Genomic DNA, 21,131 nt, shown 5'->3' with positions numbered 1-21,131 from the left:
AATGAGTCTGGTCATTCTTCCACATGGCAGATCTTCAAATACATCATATATTCCCTACCCCCACAAAGAGTTGGACCCAAATGAAAATCGGCTAAACAACAAATATTCCCAATAGTGTCCTTGTCCTCAAGCTCAATGTAAGATCTTTATAAGGCAATACCTTAGGAGTTTTCATTACCAGGTGGTCCTACTCTAAATGCGCTCCAGCTTAGCAATGTCTTTTCTAAAATTGGGCAACCATAGCTGAAAACAATTTTCTACTCCAGGGGATCTGGCCAAGGCAGATTAGTGGTACTATTATCTTTCTAGCCCTAGAAACTATGCTCCTCTTAATGAATGCTAAGGTGGGTCATGTGATAGCTTTTATATTCCAGATTCATATTGAATATGCAGTTCACTTAAACCTCTGTAATTTTTCAGGCAAAGTGCTGTCTCATCACACTTCTCACTTTTTATATTGTTGAAGTTGATCTTTTGAACTTTAAGGATAAGACTTTACATTAGTCCATATTAGATTCCATCTTATTATATTAAGCCCAATGTTCTTACTTGCCCAGAATTTTCTGAATACTGATTTTGTCATCCACTACCAGATTGATATTATTTCCAAAGTTGGCAAGCATCTCAATTATGCCTTAATTCCAGACTGATAAAAATATTCATAACATGAGGCTAAGCATAGATCTCTTGGGTGCTCTATTGGAATTCTCTTTTCAAGATGCCATAGAACCAACAAAGATCACCTTTTGAGACTGGAAATTTAACCTACCCAATTGTATGATCATCTAGCTAAAAGTTCTCTAGCTTTTCTATAGGAGTGGCAAGAGAGACTAGCAAATGTTTTGAGAAGTCTACGTAAGCTATACTTCCAATATTTCTCCAAAGAATCTAGCAGTTTAGTAACCCTTTTGGAAAAGGAATTAAATTAATCTAGAAGAAATCACATTAGTTATTATGAACACTTTCTTTGTCAATGTGTTTATTAACCATTCCTTTAATAATTTGTTACAGAATTTTACCAGTGATCAAATTCAATTGAATATTTTTCATAGAATTTGATGATATAGGAATAGAGGCTGTTTATTACTTAAAATTAAAAGCAGAGGGTTATTTCACTTCTGAAATAACAGAAATTCAAGAGATTCACTGGACACGTATATGGAAAAAAGGGTGACTATGTTTGGGGGAAGCATGTTACAAAGGTCTGTGTTGCTAGGAACATAATAGCTTCTGTCCAACTCCCAAAACTTATTCAAGTTGAAGGGTAACACTACAAATTTAGCATTTTGCAAATCACACTTTGAGAACCTCCTTAGTCTAACTGCATACATATCTCCTATCTACTTTGCATCTGGGCTCTAATGCAGATGTGCAGTTGAGATTCCCACTGAGACAACAACATAAATCAACTGTCACTTCATTGAAGGCCTATATGGAAGAAAAGGAAATGTATCAATAAAATTTCTTTAAATATTTTCCTTATTTAGAAAAATTTGGCAATCCTTGTGTGAACTGATAAAATAATTAGAATCAAAAGGACAATCCCCCCCCTTCTCTCTCTCTCTCTCTCTCTCTCTCTCTCTCTCTCTCTCTCTCTCTCTCTCTCTCTCTCTCTGTCTCTTCCTCTCCCCCCTCTCCACCTCTTTAAATGTGGAGGAGAAAAACACAAAAAGACATTGGAATTCAGAAGAAATGCTATAACTGATCCTGTCTTCACAGGATTTATGTCACAAATATTCTCCTCAAGAGAGGTTAGTAGACTAGTTAAGGAACGGCAGACTGAAAGGCATGGTCAGTGCATCAGTTTTGCTTAACTGGTTCTTCTACATTTCAAGGTAAGTTTCTTTAGGGAACGGGTGGGGGGTATTTGGAAGAGACAGTATTACTAAAAAAAAAAAAAAGTAAAATATTTTCCCTTCCAAGTTACAAGGATGATTTTATAATAAATTAGTACTGCTCTGCTTCATTGGTTCAGAATTTCTAACACCCATGGCTTTACTTGCAATGATCTGATAAATGCTAGGCTGAAGAGAGAAGACCAACAACCCAGTGATAGATGGGTGGGAATGTAATATCTTTTATTAGCTATCACCTGATCCAATCTTCGTATTATAGATGTAGAAACTATGGCCCTTATAGGTTTAGTGACTGACCCAAGGTCACAAAGATAATCTTTCCATTAAAGCACATGGTCTCTGCAGAGATCACTTGGGAGAAAAACGCATTGGAATTAGAGTAGGGAGAAACAAAATTAAGGAAATGTAACTATACTATGGAGAGGATTCGGTTACCAGGCACATGAAGGGCAGTGTGGTGTACTGAGAGGAAATTCTAGGCTACTTATCTTGCCTTTGTCTAAAAATCATGTAGAGTCATAGTAGCTTGGTTAAACATTGCCATGCAATATATATGAGGGCTTGAAGGCCAACATGAACTTCTTCCAGTTAATGCAAGAATATTGAACATTCAGGTCCTGTCAATACTTCTGTGAATTACATTTAGAAAATCACATCATAGCTCTGGCTAAGATAGTGTCCGATGAAAGGAATTACAGAGCAGGCTGATCAAGCCCTTTGGCTTTCTAGTTAATCTGCAGTGATTTCCCAGGACAAACCATTCTTCCAAGTGTAGAATTCAGCAGCAGGGTCAAAGAGGCCAAACCCATGTCAAGACTTAAGTGACCATTAGCATAAAAACCAGGGATGGGGGGAGAGTGGTCCACACTCTTATTTCAGTAGTGCTGCCAGGTGCTTTGGACCCTTTGTTCACTTGGAGTTTATCTTCCTGATCACAGTTTAAATGATGGCACTGGTGTGTAAAAAATGAAACAAACAACTAAAAATGAGAAACCTATCCATCATAGTCACAAATGCTGCAAACATTCCCAAAGAATTCACAGTAGCATCTTAATTATCATAGAATTTATCCTGATAGTTCTAGAATAAATGGGAATACATGAAGTCTTGTCCCATCCTCTTCCTGTCCACTACCCCTTGATCTCCACACTCCCAGATCTCTGCCTCCAGAGCTGTTATTGAAAAAGTTTTCCCTTTTTATTGGCCAAGGTCATGAAGCTAAAACAACAACAGCAAAAATGGGAAACTAGGAGAGTTTTGCAACTTCTTGCTAAATAAGTTTTTTGACACATGGCAAGGTAATGATTAATTACTGTGCTTGCAGATAACATTCCTATAGAGAGTCCGTGGAAATACAGATGCTGTCCATGCTTGATTAGCTACTGTTTAAGGGCTCCTGAACCACATGCCTAACATCCTATTCTTGTATATTTTGGTATTGCTGTTAGGTTTAACTTACATAGTTTGAAATTCCACAGAACTAACGGGAAACATTTTGTGGAACCTGCCCCTCTCAGCAATGGCAAAAGGGAGGAAAAACCCAAGTTTATAAAAAGGTATGTGTCCATGATTGGGGGATGCAGAGGGAAGCAAAGAGAAAAAAAAACCTGAACATGGAACATGGAACCAGACACATCCAGGCATACATATATATATATATATACACACAGTGTACATCTATACATATTTATATATACATAGATACATACATGTATGTATGTAGATATATACATATATATTTCTATTTCTTTCTTATTCTTCATAGCAGTGTAGATAAACAAAAGTTCCAGAGAAGATTTCTTGTTTTCAGTCAGTTTAGAATGAAGATTTGCCCATACTCAGGGCTAAGAAATTCTTTCTTAGATCCCTGGTTAATAACTTCAAGGTTCTAACAACAAAATCACATTCTGTTATTTTCTACCAATAAATAAGCCTTGATTTGACTGGCTGAGAATCCTCACCATCTGTATTTCCTGTGCATGTTCTGACTTACTTTTGAATACAAGGCCTTGCTTGGTCCTTACAACTCTGAGGCAGATATTATTATTCCTCTTTTACAGGTGAGAAAACAGAGGTAAACCGAGGTTAGGCTCTTGGCATGGGTCACAAAGGAGGAGATGGGCTTAGCTCTCTGGTCCTGGGGAACGACAGTATCGTTTCCTTGACCACACCCAGAAACAAATGGCCTGAAATTCAACAGGCTGGAGTGTGGCCGGGGCTCTCCAAGGTCCAGGGATTTTGCCCAGCGTTGGTCACACAGTTGGCACGCATCATGAGGCTCACCGTGAGCCCAAATTCCACTCTTTCCCAGGCTGACTCTTGCTTTAGCAATCCAGAAGGCTAAGATCCTAACCTGGCCCGGCACCTTAAAGGAGAGGAACTTACTGGCCAAATCACAATCTGTGTATGAAGAGAGAGGACCTTCCCAAGCTCTCCAGAGAAAGACTGCTCTGGGCCAGCAGTCATCAAGGTCTGGGCCGTATCCGAGCCTGAAAAGATCTCCAAGATCAGTTCTTGTGCCCCCTGCTTGGATCTCCTGGATGCTTATGCCAACATATTTCCTTCCCCAACCTATCTGCTCAGAGAAGATAGCAGAGAAGAATGCTGGGGCAAGGATGGCGGGACCCGTCCTAGACAGGGAGGACGCAACACATCTGGGAAAGGCCAAACTCAGTTGCCATTTAATTACTGCCTGGGCCAATGCTTCACCCATGGAGAGGCCACTGATGCCAACCTCAGAACCCAAATACTGCTCAGTCAGCATTTCATTAACTCAGATGCCAGTTGCTGTTAGCACATGTTCAGGCCCCACACTGTCTGCCAAAAACCATGCTAATTTACTTAACATTTGAGCTAAAGGAAAAAAAAATCATTTAAAAAGGGATGATTGAATTTAGGAATTATATTCCACAGAGAATTAGTAATGGTTCTCAGCATCCCTCAGGCCTCCATGTTCTTAACTTCCCCTTGTCAATGTTATTATGAATAGACTAATTCAATAATGAGATCATTCCCCATAAGAGAGACCAAATAAATGCAACATTCAGTCACACCTGGTTTTCCTAATCCGCACAAGGAAGGCTTTCCACCTAATTCGGTCTATGATACACGCACAGAAACGGGAGAGATATGAGGACAAAGGAGGCCAGGGAGGGAGAGGAATAGGCTTCCGGGGTCCGAGAATAAAAACCAAGCGTTATAATAACTCTCTATGACGTGAGACTTTGTTTATCCCTTGAAAATCCACCTCCAGGATGTTCTATCTTTTCTGAGCTCTTTAGGAAGCTCAAATGAATAGATGCCAAAGTAAATGCACCATGCTGAATGAGAGACGTCGATATTAGAAACAAAAGACAATTTCTTGACCACTAATGTCAGATGCTGGATGTCAGTGATGGAGCTTGTAGCTTCATCTGGTTCTTTTTGTGTATGTTGGGATATAGTATGTTTATCTACTGTGAGGCCATATGATGCAGCAGATACAGCTCTGGACTGAGAGTCAAGAAGGCCTGGGTTCAAATGCTGCCTGTGATACATACTGACCGTGGGACTCTAGGTAAGTGGTGGCAGAGTATAGAGAGAGCACTGGGCCCAAAGTCAGGAAGACGGGTTCAAATCCTACCCCATGCCCTTAATAGCACTGAGACCTTGCACAAGTCACTCAACCTCTGTTGGTCTCAGTTTCTCCGTCTGTAAAACGGGGATGATAACAATAGGGTAATACTAGGACAATAATAATAATAGGATAATAATGGGACTCTCAGGGTTGTTGTGAAGACCAAAGAAGATAACCTTTCTAAAGCCCTCAGCCCAGAGCTTGGTATACAGTAGGCACCATATAAATGCTAGCTATTATGACTATTCTCCACGATTGTTATTCACACGCCTGGAGAAGGCTCCTGTTGTAGAGCAAGCACTACTGTGTGTCAGTGGCAGGAGCTTCCCCGTGAGGGCGTCCCAGGTCCAGTCCAACAAGGGCTTGTCCTCCAGGAAGGGCACCCGCTCGCTCTCTGCTCTCCGGCCAGGCACGGTTTTGTCTGAGCGGTGCACCCCGGGTCTTACACATCGAGAAAGAGACGGACACACGGCGGGGTTCTCGGCCCTTCGGCTCCGCACCATCGCATGGGCCTGGCAGGGAGATCCCGTGTGCCCTGCGCGCTCACACGCCCCCCCAGGCTCCCCCCTTACCTTGCAAAGTCCAGGTCTGCCTCTCGCGACATGGTGATGTTGGTCAAATTCTGCTGAAGCACAAAGATGTTGCGGCACATCTTCTTGATGCCAGACTCGCTGATACGCCGGAAGTACTGGGCGCCATTGATCAAGATGCAGGAAATCAAGTGGCCCAGGCCTAGGGGAAGAAAGCAGGGACGGGGAATGAGGCAGAGAAGGGGCACCGCCGCTCCTCCTCCCAGCGCCACCGGACGCGTCCGGGCAGACCCTCCCCACCTAGGCGACCCGAGGCCAATCCCCGGGCCTCAGTGTCTTCAACTGTAAGATGAGGAGTTGGATTACATGCCCTCTTGGGGTCCTTTCCGGCCCTCGGTCTAGCCTTCCATCCACAGAACTGATGAAAGAGAAACCAGCCTCTTTCTAGAGGGTTCTGGTGTCCATTTGGAAAGAGAAGAGCTAAGAAGGGACGCATGAAGGTGGCCAGCCTACGCCTTCTGACTCTTCTCCTCGATCTTTGTCAACTGGCCCAGAGCTCCGCGAATACAGAGCCTCCTTGTGCGACAGCAGATGGGGCGGGAGCCTGCGCTGTCATGGAGTAAGTGGGCGCACCAGAGGGGGTGGGGTGGTCTCCCCTCCCCCCACGCTCAGAAAGGAAGCAGCTGAAAGCAGGCCCGACGAGCAGCCCGGGATCGGCTAGAGCTGGAAGACTGCCGCGCATCCCTACTATATCATGGACCCTTTGGCTGGGCATATTTACTGCTAGCGATAATCACAGTAAGAACATTTGTCTCTGGAAACAATAAATCCACGGACTGAACACAGACGGAGTGGAGGCCTGGAGACCGCGCAGGGCCCGCGTGCCTCCCGTTGGGGCGTCTGGCTTTCCGGGACCTGTTCAGAGTCCTGCACGGGCTCTCCCAGCCAGCTCACTGGGACAGCCGAGCCACGGCTCTAGCACGATGTTTCATGAGTGAGCCGTTTCTTTCTTTCTAAATTTGTGCCTTTGGTCCCAGAATCAGTCCTGTAGACGAGCAGCAAGGGCGAGGCGCCTGGAGTTAAGTGACTTGGGACGGACCCGGGTCCCCCAGGTCCGATCCTCTATGCCCTGAGCCCTCTCCCTGCTCCTGGTGAGCTTGACGGTCTCTACAGGGCTGGCGATATTCTAGAGCCGGCCACCGTATTAAGCTCATCATACTCTGCCTGCCTCTCATTACTGGGCTTTCTACTTAGCCCACTGAGGGATTTTCCCGTGGGAAGCAATCTCTAATTAATGATGGAAGTCAAAGGGAAAACAAGAATCATTTTAAAGTCAAATTCTGTTAGAAGACGCAGAGGTCAACACAGGAGGGACAGCCACATGCAGGGCTACTTTCTTCCCAGCTTCATGTGATTGCACTCCTTTGGATCCCGACGTTCACGGAAATTGGCTACCTGGTGAGGCAGCAGACACAGCCCTCCCCAGCGCCCTCCATGAACCGACAGGACGGGCTCAAGGCAAAGGGCCTGGATGTCCCGAGGGAAGCCCGCCCATCCGAGGCTCTCCTCAGAAGACGATGGCCTCTGGGAAGGCGGCACTCACAGCAGAGGGGATTTTTACAGCCAATGAGATCGGTGAGGAATCTATCAGGATTTCCCTTCCGTTTGGCGTGAATCAAGTCAGGCCCATTCCCCACGCGTACCTGGGCCTCAGGAAGAGAGCAGGATGGAGGCAGCAGGGCTGCCATCTGCCCGGTTTGATGAAACCGCTTTAGCCACCAGGAGCAGATGGCAACCACACTTTGGTCTACCTTAGCACACACACGCACACACACAGAATAATATTTGCCTCTCCGACAATACAAGAATGAAAGCTTTCCCCAACAGCTTCCTGTTTAGGCCAGAGCTGTGTACCACTCCGATCCCTCTTTCCCATCTCATGGGCAAAGATCTGACCTTCAAAGATATACTGGAACTTGTGCTGCTGGAGACTGGCACTCATGGCCTCTTCAATGCCACTTATGTCTTTATTAAGTCGCACCACCAGAGGGTCATAGTCCATACTTTCCACATTAGCGACGATGGCATAATTCCCTTGCTTTGCCAGAGGGATGAGATAGTGAAAACAGTGAACTCTGGGAAAAAAAAAAACAGGTACATTGTCAATGTCAGGTTTTACTGGAGAAAATAATGATTTCTGTGTCGCTTTTAAAATACTTAACTGCTTCGATAACTGTGAAGGCTAATAAATTTTATATGACTTAAAAACAAAACACCAGCACTAACCACCGTCCCTCCCTTCCCCAAACCAATACCACTTTATCTTTTGGCCAGAAACACAACTAACTTACAGACAGGTGAAAAACTGAAACTCATTGCCAAAGCCTATTACTAGGAGGAGCTAGGTGGCTCAGCAGATAGAAAGCTGGGCATGCACCCCACGAGGGGCTGGGTTCAAATCTGATCAGATCCTTTCCCCCAACTGCCCAGCGCTTCCTGCTCTTGGAACTTGAGGAATGTGTGGCAAAGAAAACCATGAAGTTCTAGATGAAGACTCCAAGGCTAGACCACGATACACTGCAGAGCTGACCACTAGCCTAAGCTAATCATATTCAGCCTCGGATAGATAGTCCTGGCTCTACATGGTAAGAATTTAAAATAAAAGGCCTGTTGCTTCCCTGAGGAAAACTACATGACATTTTGAGGTATCGGCTGGTCTTCGAGTGATTAGTCTTGTGAAAGGGCATTAATACGGTCCCAAAGAAGTGTCGACTTCACAAGGGAAATGCTGTGCAATTTTCTAACACAGGCAAGCTGCTGCTGACCTCAACACGACTTTGGCATTAAGGCTTTCTGAAAACACTGCTGATTGCACAGCGTGAGGGTTGATTTTCAGAAAGTGCGCACTTAGGCCGTTGCTGTGGCACCCACTTAAAGGCCTCCTGATGGTGACAGGAAACAGCTGATAGAGGTGACATTCTTGGCATCTAGACTCAAATGGCAAGTTCCTATTTCTCTTCCGTAGGTCAAATGGGAAGAAACCCCAACGATTTCTAATCTCTCTGCAATGTCTCTTAATAATTAGGGTGTCATTTGCCTATCCCCTAAACTGTGGAAGAGGGACCTCCCTGTGATTAAATGTGACCTATGGTTTCTCAGGTAAAATGTCAAATGTTTTTCCGCTGGGTCCTCCAACTCATTAGAACCTGTTGGCTTTTGTGAAGGCTTTCTGGTTTGAACTTTAACTATGCTACGGAATAATGAGAACCATGACTATAAAACGACTTGGAGCAGGACTGCATTTTTTGGTATTTGAAGTTCTCCTAATTTTCTGGAGTATGTTGTTTCATGGAGAAAGGTAAAAAAAAATCAGGCTACTTTGAGATTCCTCACTGGAGTGTCCATTCCTGGAGGATAGGGCCTACGTGTAGTCTAGGTTTCTTAGGGCATAATTGGCAAAAGAGAGCCACACAGTAAATCTTTATTATGATGGCCAGTTGTGATCCCAGCCTCTCTGGATTTCTGTGTCTACCTTATGTGTACTGAATGATATGAAGATAGGAGTCCCACGTGTAGATTTCTTTTTTTGAATCTCAAAAAAATGGTACCTGTTGAATATTATTTGGCTCTCAGTTCAAACCAGATGACTTTTAATTCACTGAAGTCATTGAATCAGTTATTAATTAAACACCTATTTATGTGCCTATAACTGTGCTAGATACTTCACTGAATATAGCATTTTTTTCTTGGAAGCTCACTTTATAATTCAATAAAAAAGAGCATGTGCAATAAAGAGTGTTAAATCAGGGTCCAAATCTTAGATTGAACATATAGATACTCACTATGGAACCATGCCTGAGTCATACCTGTTCTTTGATCTTAGTTTCTTCATCTTTAAAATGGGGACAAGTCTTATGATAGTAATCACATGAGGTTGTTATGAGAAAAAGAGTTTGTAAACCTTAAAATATTTTATAATTCTAAGTTCTTATGATGCCCATGGGTGCCTCATTTCATTTTTCTAGGAGATCTTCCCATATGTGAAAAGTGATGGAGTTGGATTAGATGAGCTTGAATATCACTTTTGGTTCTTAAATTCTAAAGCTTAATCACATAAAATGTCCTGTCTTTAACCAATTAGGGTAATGACATGGGAAAGAATTGGTTCCTTTAAGCATTCTTAAGTGTTGACATTATTATACATGGCAGATGGTGTTTCTTTAGCCTCTCCTTCCTGACACTTTAAGCTATGAACAATATTTGACTTCATTCCTGGTGCCATTTTGGAAACCCCAATGGCTTCTTCAGGACCCTACTGCTCCCTTGCCTTCTTTAATACTATTTTTTGTTTCTGTAATTCATTTTTTTCTCCTACTTAGAATCAGAATTTAACTCTGAATTGGACCTCAGAGGCCATCAAATCTAATTTATGGGTGAGGAAACTTAAGTAAAAAGAGTCTGGGTATTTGCCCTATTTAGTAAGTAGCAGGAACTCAAGTCCTCTGACTTGAGGTCCAACATTCTTTTCCATTCAACCACAGATTTCCATGTGGGCTTCAAAGAAATGGTGGGAACAGCACTAACACTAAATTATAAATAAAACAAAAAAAACCCCAACAACCTTAACTTCTGTCTTAGAATCAATACTAAGTATTGGTTCCAAATTAGAAGAGCAGTAAGGGTTAGGCAACGGGGGTTAAGTAACATAACCAGGGTTGCACAGCTAAGAAGTGTCTGAGGTCAGATTTGGAACCAGAACCCACTTCTCCAGGACTGTCTTTTTATCCACCGAGTTATCTAGCTGTCCTGGTCATGGTAAATTTTAAACCCTGAGCCAAAGCTGAGATCACTGATGCAACTGATACCCAAACTAGCACATGTTCTCTCTCCTTCACCATAACATCATTAAATTCTTATTATTTAATATCTATATTTCAAAATCCTCATCTTAATGAATCAATATTAAATAGACTCCATTTAAAATTTCTTCTTTTTTGAAACCTTTTCTTAATATATTGGAAATAATAGTATTTTCATTAATAGAAGACATCATTTGCCATTCTAAGGTTCTTCATAATGTCCCTTATTTTAACATTTTAAAAAACCACACATGCAACCCAGTAATAATACCTTGAATTTTATTTTTCGTCTAGAATCTTTCTGCATATGATTTTATTATGCCTCCCACAATCTTGAGATTCAGGGTCCTATTGAGTCTAAACATCAACAGTAGTTCCTGAAAGTCATGGAAGGGCATGAGTATAAAATTCTTTCAGTTTATACCGTTCCCTGATGGAGCCTTTAAGGCATCACGGAACATCAGAATTTAAAGGGATCTCAGAGACTGGTTAATTCAAAGGTCCAACAGATATCCTCCATGTTCCAGACAAAAGACTGTATAGTTTCTGTTTATGGGCTCAAAGGGTAAGCAATTTACTGTTCATTGGGATAGCCCATTCTTTGTTACAGTTATGACTTCTGAAGACATTTTTATGGCACCAAGTCAAAATGTCTCCATGCAAATCCCATTCATTGGACCTGAACCTGCCCATTAGCATTAAATCTAATTTCTTTTTCTTTGTTTCCTTCAAATGTTTAACAATAGCTTTAAGGTTCCCTGAATCATGTCTCTTATGTCTAAGAAAAATCACAACATACTTAAGGGCTTCAAAATACCTCTACTCCTTTTAAACAATCCTAGGAAAGAGGAAATTTTAGGATTTCTCAAAGAGAAGATATTTCTTCAAGTTCTTGAAAAAACAAATAATAACAATCATAATTTGACCATATCTTTCTTTTTTTTTTCAAACCCTTACCTTCTGTCTTAGAGTCAATATTGTGTACTGATTCCAAGGTATAAAAGTGGTAAGGGCTAGACAGTGTAGTTAAGTAATTTGCCAAGGGTCACATTGCTAGGAAGTATATGAGGTTAGATTTGAAGCCAGGCTTGTCTGTTGGCTTTGCTTTCAAACCACTGAGTCAAAGTGCTTTATTATTTGCCATATCTCCTAGACTCATATAGCACTGGCATTATTGTTCCCATTTTATAGATTGGGAATATGGACCAAAAAGAATGTAAATGGCATGCCTACGATTATCATGACGCAGGTCTTCAGATTCTTGGTTCTCTTCTCTGACTGCTACTAAAGCTTTGGGAAAGCTTGTGATCTCCCATAGTTGGGGGGATCTAAGGGATAATGACATCGAGTATCTTGCCTAGTGACAGATGAAGAAAGGGAGAAATTCCTTCCCAGATTCTAGAGTTCAAAATATTCTAATGTGGTCACATTCTAATTTCCCTTTCCTCTAGCTCTAAGTGCCCCTGCAGCAACTCAAACAAGCTTTAGATGAAATGGTTTCAATGTTATGGTTATTATTGTCAGAACGTGGAGAAATGAAGGGGAGGGACAGACACCGAGGAGTTAATGACCTACCTCAATGACTTTAAAATGCCCATTGGGAATTAGCTACATGACATAGATAGTTCTGGCTTTAAAATATATTACACACTTACACCATCAATAACCTGACTTCTGTGGATTTGGATAGTAATTAGTTTGGTATTCTATTTGCTTCTCTCTGCAAATCTACAATTTGGCACATCAGAAAGTTGTTAGGTTTTCCCTCAAAAGCATATTCCATTTGGTCTGTTCACAGAAGTGAGGGGTATATTTAATTGCTAATTTAGAAATTAATAGAAAATGAATTTAAAACAAACCAACAAGATAGGAAATGCCACTGTTTTTTAAAAGCTCAAATAGACAAGCCATTACAATGACGGTGTTAACAGCTCAGACTTCTAGCTTTTGGGCTCACATAACACTTGTTTTGCAAATTTGTGGATATCAGCACTCACATCAACATATGCCCATTTTGCAGATAAGGGATATAGAATCCACAGGGGTTAAGGGGTCCTAGAGTTAGTAGGAGCCGGGACAGGCATGTAAACCTAAGGCTCCATACTCCCAGACTACTATTGCTCTCTATCATGCATGCTAAAGGAGAAGATGAAAAATAAAAGCTAATTCAAGAGTAATATGGATGAATTCCACTGTTCTTCCACCCAGTATTTGATGGTACTTATAAGCAGGAAAAATCTAGCAGACTGGGTAACATAACTTAGGTGGCACCTTCTCCAGGAAGCCTCCTTGATTCTGTGGAGAACATCTGATTACACCACTGGGCATCCTAGAGACACAATGAGAAGCTCCTCCACTCCAAAAGTTAGGTCACCCCATTCTGAAACACTTCCGATATCTTACTTAAAGCTAAGAGAGAATAACAACAACAACAACAAAATGGCAGGATATAGGGTAAAAACCTTAAGGAAAGAAAACCAGATCAAGAGGGAGAATGGTATAGTGAATACTGAGATAGAGTCAGGTCAGTCTGGGTTTAAATCCTGCCTCTGACAAAGATGCCATTCAATCTCTCTCAATGCTCCAGTCAATTTTCTACACGTCTGAATTCCAGAGTAGCTGCAGATCCATATGGGCAGAGAGTTTTCCTACACAGGAGTTCCCTACTCTATTGAAATAAACACCTATACTGAAAAAAAAAAAAGACTTTGCATGATGATCTAGAAAATATTCTCTAAAATGGAGGCATGGGGATAAAGAAGACAAAGGAAGGGTATTGGGTGGGCTGAACAATGGACTAGGCAAGAGCGATGTGCTCTAGTGGAAAGAGCATTGAATCTGGAGACAGAAGACAAAAGGCTCAAGTCCCTTCACCTCTGTAGGATTCTGTTTCTTCATCTGCAGAATGATGGAGCTGGCCCGGGGGACCTTGAAGGACTCCTCAAGGTCTCAAACACTGTAATCCCATGATTCTTTGGCTTGGGGATCACAAATATTGTATAATTAACATTCTTTCTCTTCTATGAAGAAGGCCTAATTTGGCCCACATTAATAGCTCATTCACTGGACTGTATACTACTCTACAACTTGTTTGACATTCATCATGGAAAAGTCACAGATTCTTCTATGTTGTTATTTTATGTTGTTTAACTTTGCTCACATTCGAGCATATTGTATTTAGTATTATGCCTTGTATGCCTGTGAGTGCAATTTGAAGGCAGACTTGTCATTGACTGTAGAATGAATCTGTAGAATGAACATTTTTATTAAAAAAACCCAAAAGGACTCATAGAATGTTCCCTTTGAAACAAACGAGTGACCCATAACTCCTGATGTATTTAAACTAGCAAGAAGTCGTGTCCACAGCCGCACCTGACTTCCAGATGTAGAACCAGCAGGCAACGGTCAGCCATCTCCTGGAAAGACTTGGCCAGTTCCCCGAGGGTCTGCACGATCTGTTCGGAGCCTGAAGGGAGGTCTAGGCTCATGTGGTTATCTTGGCCAGGGGAGGGCACTGAAAAACAGGAAGAGATAAAGATGTGACTGGTTTCACCTGGGACACATGCTTTTTTTTTTTAACTTTTAAACATTATTTTATTTGGTCATTTTCAAACATTATTCATTGAACACACAGATCATTTTCTTTTCCTCCCCCACCCCCTCCTGCCACGCCTCCCATAGCCGACCTGCGACTCCACTGGGTATCACATGTGTCCTTGATCTGAACCCACTTCCATGTTGTTGGTATTTGCATTAGAGTGTTCATTTAGAGTCTCTCCTCAGATATATCCCCTCCACCCCTGTAGTCAAACAGTTGCTTTTCATCGGTGTTTTTACTCCCATAGTTTATCCTCTGCTTGTGGGTAGTATTTTTTCTCCTAGATCCCTGCAGGTTGTTCAGGGACATCGTAAAGCCATTACTGGAGAAGTCATTATGTTCTCTTGTATCACAGTGTATCAGTCTCTGTGTACAATGTTCTCCTGGTTCTGCTCCTCTCGCTCTGCATCACTTCCTGGAGGTTGTTCCAGTCTCCATGGAATTCCTCCACTTTATTATTCCTTTGAGCACAATAGTGTTCCATCACCAACACATACCACAATTCGTTCAGCCATTCCCCAATTGATGGGCATCCCCTCATTTTCCAATTTTTTGCCACCACAAAGAGTGCAGCTATGAATATTCTTGTACAAGTCTTTTTCCTTATTATCTCTTTGGGATACAAACCCAGCAGTGCTATGGCTGGATCAAAGGGCAGACAGTCTTTTATCACCCTTTGGGCATAGTTCCAAATTGCCCTCCAGAATGGCTGGATCAATTCACAACTCCACCAGCAATGAATTAGTGTCCTGACTTTGCCACATCCTCTCCAGCATTCATTACTTTCCTTTGCTGTTATGTTAGCCAATCTGCTAGGTGTGAGGTGATACCTCAGAGTTGTTTTGATTTGCATCTCTCTGATTATAAGAGATTTAGAACACTTTCTCATGTGCTTTTTAATAGTATTGATTTCTTTGGCTGATAACTGCCTGTTCATGTCCCTTGCCCATTTATCAATTGGAGAATGGCTTGATTTTTTGTACAATTGATTTAGCTCTTTATAAATTTGAGTAATTAAACCTTTGCCTGAAGTTTTAGTTATGAAGATTTTTTCCCAATTTGTTGCTTCCCTTCTAATTTTGGTTACATTGGCTTTGTTTGTACAAAACCTTTTTAATTTGATGTAGTCAAAATTATTTATTTTACATTTTGTGACTCTTTCTAAGTCTTGCTTGGTTTTAAAATCTTTCCCTTCCCAAAGGTCTGACATGTATACCATTCTGTGTTCACTTAATTTGCTTATAGTTTCCTTCTTTATGTTCAAATCATTCACCCATTCTGAGTTTATATTGGCATAGGGGGATACACGCTTTTAATAACAAACAAGCATGACGACACATCCTGCCTCTCTCCTTGCTGTCTTGATCAGGTTGGCCTCATAGGGATCACTGAGGCCCTGGCAGTACAGGAGGAAGTGTCTGTTTTAGTAAAGGATTAGATGGTGAAGCCAGTTGGAGTGGCTCAAATCAAGTGAGTTGGAGCTTTACACACTTTCGTGCTCTGAAAATCCAGTGAATTTCTACTTTGAAACCAGAGTGGTCTTCCTTCAATGCCATTACAGAGATTGGTCTGCACAGAACTCCAACTCAATTCTATAGGCATTTAGGTGTTTATACTATCCAGGGGCAGCTAAGAGGTGAAATGGATAGAATACTGGGTTCGGGGTCAGGAAGGCTCATCTTCCCGAATTCTAATATGGCTTCAGACACTCATAAGCTGTGTGACCCTAGGTAAGTCATTTAACCTTCTTTGCCTCAGTTTCCTCATTTGTAAAATGAGCTGGAAAAAGAAATGACAAATGACTCCAATATCTTTGCCAAGAAAATCTTAAATGGGGTCCACCATGACTGAATTGACTGAGTAACAGCAATGCAACTTGCCATTTGTGGAAGATTCAAAGACAAAAAAAGAGGGTGCTTTCTTTGGAAGGGAAGGAGCCTGGCATCTGTCTGCAGCCCTACTACACAATACTGGTAAGTAGTTTGGTGAGTTACCAATTCCAACCTCCTGCCAAGGTTGGAGATAGATATTGTCTTATAGTCCAGGCCTCTGAAGGTACCTAAATGTGGGATAATCATGTTCTTTCTCATGGAAGAATGGGAGGACCAAAAAAAAGAAAAGATGATAGAAAACACATTAAAAGTCAAGCCTTGCTCAAGGCAGTTCATGCAAAAGGACTGAACACTGTATAATGCTGGCCACTGTTTACCTTTACAACATCCAGCCTGTTACCTGAATGTATCTCCTGGAGACTAGAGAGCAATATTGCACTCTCTCTATTATTATTCTATATCAGAGCAAAACAAGAGAAGGTTCTTAGTTTAGTAATATTCTGAGATATTTAACCGAACCTCCTGGATCCTTTCTGATGTGAAATTTTCTGGGTACATTAAATGTGGCATAGAGAACTAAAGGAGCCATGCATGTATAAATGAAGGCCACTGGGACTAGGGCATTGAAATCCTACTTCCAGCTCAGGGGTTCATGCTACCTTCACTATCAAAAGCATTTTCTTTTTTCTTTATAATTCAAAAAAGGGTTTCTCCCCCCCCCAAACATTTTCCAAACATCCTGCTAAGAAATCCTAATTCTTCTCTTTCCTTGTAATAATGCGGATGATAAAAAATAATAATAATAGCAACACCAAATATTTTATGTGGTAAACAAATGATCAACAACCCACCTGAAAGTTAAAGAAATTGCTTCAAATAGAGAGAACTATAAGCATAGAGCAGCTGCTGAGTTCCAACTGTAAGTAGTAAGATGAAAGTATTTCAGTAAAACAACTATCTGGTGATATATTTAATTTGACTCTAATCTATGGTGAAAGCATAGTGTTCTACTGGAAAAAACTTGAGCATTAAACCGAGAGCTTGATTGGAATGCTGCTTTATGAACTCCCCAGGGCTCACTGAAATTTATGAAGTATTTTTTAAATGGGAGACAGTACTGAGTAAAGAAATCCTGAACAGGGCAAACAGAGACAACCAAAAATAATTAACTAGCTCCGAAATGTCAAACGGAAATACATGAAGAAACGGCACTGGCAGAATAGAATCTGCTCAGGGTGATTGCAGTCAAGATTTGCAACATAAGACACACACACACACACACACACACACACACACACACACACACACGCATCCTTTTTATAGAACATTTCTGTAAGATGATCTGAAGGATGTATTTTGACTGTTATTTACAAAACTCTATTCCTCTTTTAATATATTCCTTTTAATATAGTATTTTTGTTCAGGTACAAAGCCAATGCAAATAAGTCACCCCTTGTTGGAAGGACCTGAATGTGAAATTGGTTTTTCTTCAATACTATCATGGGGAGGATGGGCTTCATTGAACTCCAATTCAAGTCAAGTTGAGAACTTATTAAGGGCCTACTATGTGCCAGGCGCTGATGTCATATTATATGTTATGATACAGAAAGACAAGAAAGGCCCTGCCCTCGAGAAGCTTACATTCTGCTGGAGATGAACAGCATATACAGAGACATAAGCAAATAAGAAATGGATATAAAATGAAACTAAAATTATTGTGCGTGAATGGGGGAATGGAAACCCCTCGTGGGTGGGGGAATCACAGAAGCAGGGCTTGATTTTAACCTTCCGAGTAGCAAGAAACTCAAAGCAGCAGAAATGAGGAGAATATTGCAGGTGGGGAGGGGGGGACAGCCAGCCCGTGAGAGGGAATATTCTTTTCAGGGAATATCCACTGGCCATTTGGGGAGGAATATACATGACGGGAGATAAATCTGAACAGGCAGGCTGGAGTCAGGTGGTAAATGGACCAACCGAGGAGTCTGGATTTTACCCTAAAGACCCTGGGAAGCCACAGAGGTTTCTTGAGTAGGTAAGTGGCATGATGCTCCGCCCCATGACCATCCAGGTGCCCCGCCGAGTCTACAGGTTGGATAAGGAGGACGTGCTTGGCCACGGGCCCACGCTTTTCTGTGGGTCGTACTAACTGGCTCAAATGCTGCTGGAGCTTGGCGGGACATTGATCCAGGGCAGCGCGACCCAGGAAACGCACAGTCAGAAAGCGAGTCATATTCATGAAGGGTTTATGGCTTGTGAAGTGCTTTCTTCACCACAACCCTGCTAGGTAGGTCGTTCACACACGAGGTTCATATTCCAATAAAGTCCCATCCTGAGCAGACATTTGGAAAAGCTGTGTGTTGGGGCTGGCCTCAGACACTCACCAGCTGGCACTTAACCTCCGTTGGCATCAGTTTCCTCATCTGTAAAATCAGGAGAGTAACTGCATCTATCTCCCAGGCTGTTGGGAGGGTGGAATAAGGTCGTGATTGTAAAGTGCTTAGCATGGTGCCCGGCATGCACGGGCACTATTTAAATCGTAGCTATTATGAGGACGATATAAATAAACGTGCACGCTTGCATGGCTGGTGTTGTAGAAATCGTGAGTCTCAACACGGAGAAGCGGCGCCGGGAGAGCGGGTTTCAGGGAGCACCACGCCACGATTCACTCGGGGGCCGCGGGCCATCCCTTAATTTCAGCCCGGGCGGCTGTCTAAGACTCCTCGTACAAGCGGTCACTCGTCTGCCTCCATGGGGCGACGGTCCGCATTTAGGAAGGCACCAACGGAGGAAGTTCTAGGTGCAGCGCCAGGCTAGACACGCTGTAGCAAAGGCTTGGCCTCCGTTCTCATGGACCACCTAGCCCGGCCCAAAGAAACCGTCTGCTCAGCGGCCCGGCGTTGGCCAGGACGTGGCCAAGAGGAGGACGGTACGCCCAGATGCCCCATCATGCCTTTCTTTCCCATTGCAGACTGGACGTGGGACATGGTGGTCTCTTTGCAATGTTAGCATTCTTCTAGGGAGGGGACAGGGAGGGAGGAAGGGGGGAAATGAGTCAAATTCAAGGGGAGAAAAGTGCTACTTGGCTTTGGCACAGAACGTGGACCTCTATCTTTTAGAGAGCGGGCAGTGTGGCTGGGAGGAGCTAGCCTACTGCATAATTCTGGGCCTGCACCTTGTGAGGTGCCAGAGGAGATCCAGAGCTCGCTCATTTCTTGAGTGCGGGAGGGGGCTCGGTTTTCCTCTGTGTACTGAGGACTTTGCAATTCACTTATAGAAATTTGCCTCACACCATCCTTACTGTTGGGCAGGGGGTTAGCTAAATGAAGATGCATACAAGTTCATTCTGGCAGCTCTGTACCCAGGAAGGATGGAAATTCCAGGTTTTCAGCATCTGGAGATTGATTTCTGGCACCGCTTGTCAAGGACTGGGTACAGTGAAAGACTTTTTTTCTGCAGCAGGAAATCGCTTCAAGGAAAGTCATTTTCTTTCTCTTGCCTGGCTTTGCGCAGAGAAGGGCCGACAGTCAGCGGCACTCAAGGCCTTTTACAATCTGATGCCAACTAATTTTTCCAACCTTCTCTCACACGACTTCCCCTCACAGATAATGTTTCAGTCAAACTGAAGTATTAGCTATTCCACAAATACATTGATGTTAGTCATATAACAAACACTTATGAAGTGCTTTATAATATACCAAGGATTGTGCAAAGTGTTGAGGACAGGTAAAAAACAGTCTCTGCCCTCAAGGTGTTCCCCCCATTCTAAGGGGAAAGACAACTACATAGGAAGGGAGAACAGAGATTCAGAAAAGCCTCCTGAGGTAGTTGGGATTTGAGAGGATCCATGAAAGAAGCCAGGAAAACTAAGAGGGAGAAAGATGAGAATTCCAGGCATGGATTTTTACTATAGTACTTTATTATACATCTATTGTGTGTAAAACAGAATCAATTAATTTAAAGGTCACACGTGTATTAACAATATTTTTCTTCCCTGCTCATTTATTTTAAACTAGTCCCAATGATGAATATTAGTAGGACTCAGGTATGTCATTTATGAAGGGGGGGTCATAAATCAGGCTGAATCTCCCTAGTTTTTTCTAATTTAAAGATGTGGATCTTTTTGCTTGGTGAATAAAAGGTCAAGAAAGTGGAAAACTGAACCTTAGACAGTAGAGTTGAGAGGGCAGCATGGTGTAATTATAAAAATATAGGCCCTCTCAGTAACTCAAAGAAATCACACAGAGGAAAAGGACCCATAAGAACAAAATTATTTGTAGTCAGTTTTGGGTGGGGCTAGTAAAGAACTAGAAACAAAAGAGATGATCAGAAATTGGAGAATGGGTGAACAATTTATGGGACAAAATATTTGTGCCAATAAGAGAAAGCTTAGAAGGCTTTTATGAGCTGAGGCAAAGCATCCTGAGCAGAACCAGAGAACAATGTGGAACAATGTATTCAGTAACAACAACCTTATAAAAACAAACAACTTTGAAAGACTTAAGAACTCTGGTCGATGCAACAACCAACTATAACTCCAGGAAATCAATGGTGATATATGTTACCCACCTCCTGACAAAGAAATGATAGACTCAAGGTATAGAATGAGATGCATATTTTTTTTGGACATGGACAAAATGGGAATTAATTTTGTGTGAGAATGCATATTTGTTACAAAGGTTTTGTTTTGGTTTTCCTTTTTTTTTTCCCTCCATGAAAGAGAACAGAAAAAGTGGGAGAAAATAAATGTTAGTCAATTGAAAGACAAATTACAAGCTCTGGTATGAATACAAAACTAACTGTGTAACTTGAGGCAAATTACAAAACCTTTGTGAAACTCATC

At 42.1% G+C, this 21,131-nt stretch overlaps 1 protein-coding gene across 1 annotated transcript in view; it reads right to left on the bottom strand.

Annotated features, from left to right (window-relative positions):
• The window catches only part of EXOC4 (exocyst complex component 4), a 940,142-nt gene that overhangs the window by 66,446 nt on the left and 852,565 nt on the right, over positions 1–21,131 (bottom strand). Inside the window, exons 15-17 of the mRNA XM_001367316.5 lie at positions 14,234–14,375; positions 7,959–8,137; positions 6,045–6,204 (exon numbers count right to left, since the gene is read on the bottom strand). Coding sequence (XP_001367353.2) covers positions 6,045–6,204; positions 7,959–8,137; positions 14,234–14,375 — 481 coding nt within the window. The remainder of the gene's footprint in view (positions 1–6,044; positions 6,205–7,958; positions 8,138–14,233; positions 14,376–21,131) is intronic.

Source organism: Monodelphis domestica, chromosome 5 (assembly GCF_027887165.1).
Source record: "Monodelphis domestica isolate mMonDom1 chromosome 5, mMonDom1.pri, whole genome shotgun sequence".
NCBI classification, from domain to species: domain Eukaryota; kingdom Metazoa; phylum Chordata; class Mammalia; order Didelphimorphia; family Didelphidae; genus Monodelphis; species Monodelphis domestica.
The sequence above is the reverse complement of the archived record's forward strand: the minus strand, read 5'-3'. Positions and strand labels throughout refer to the sequence as shown.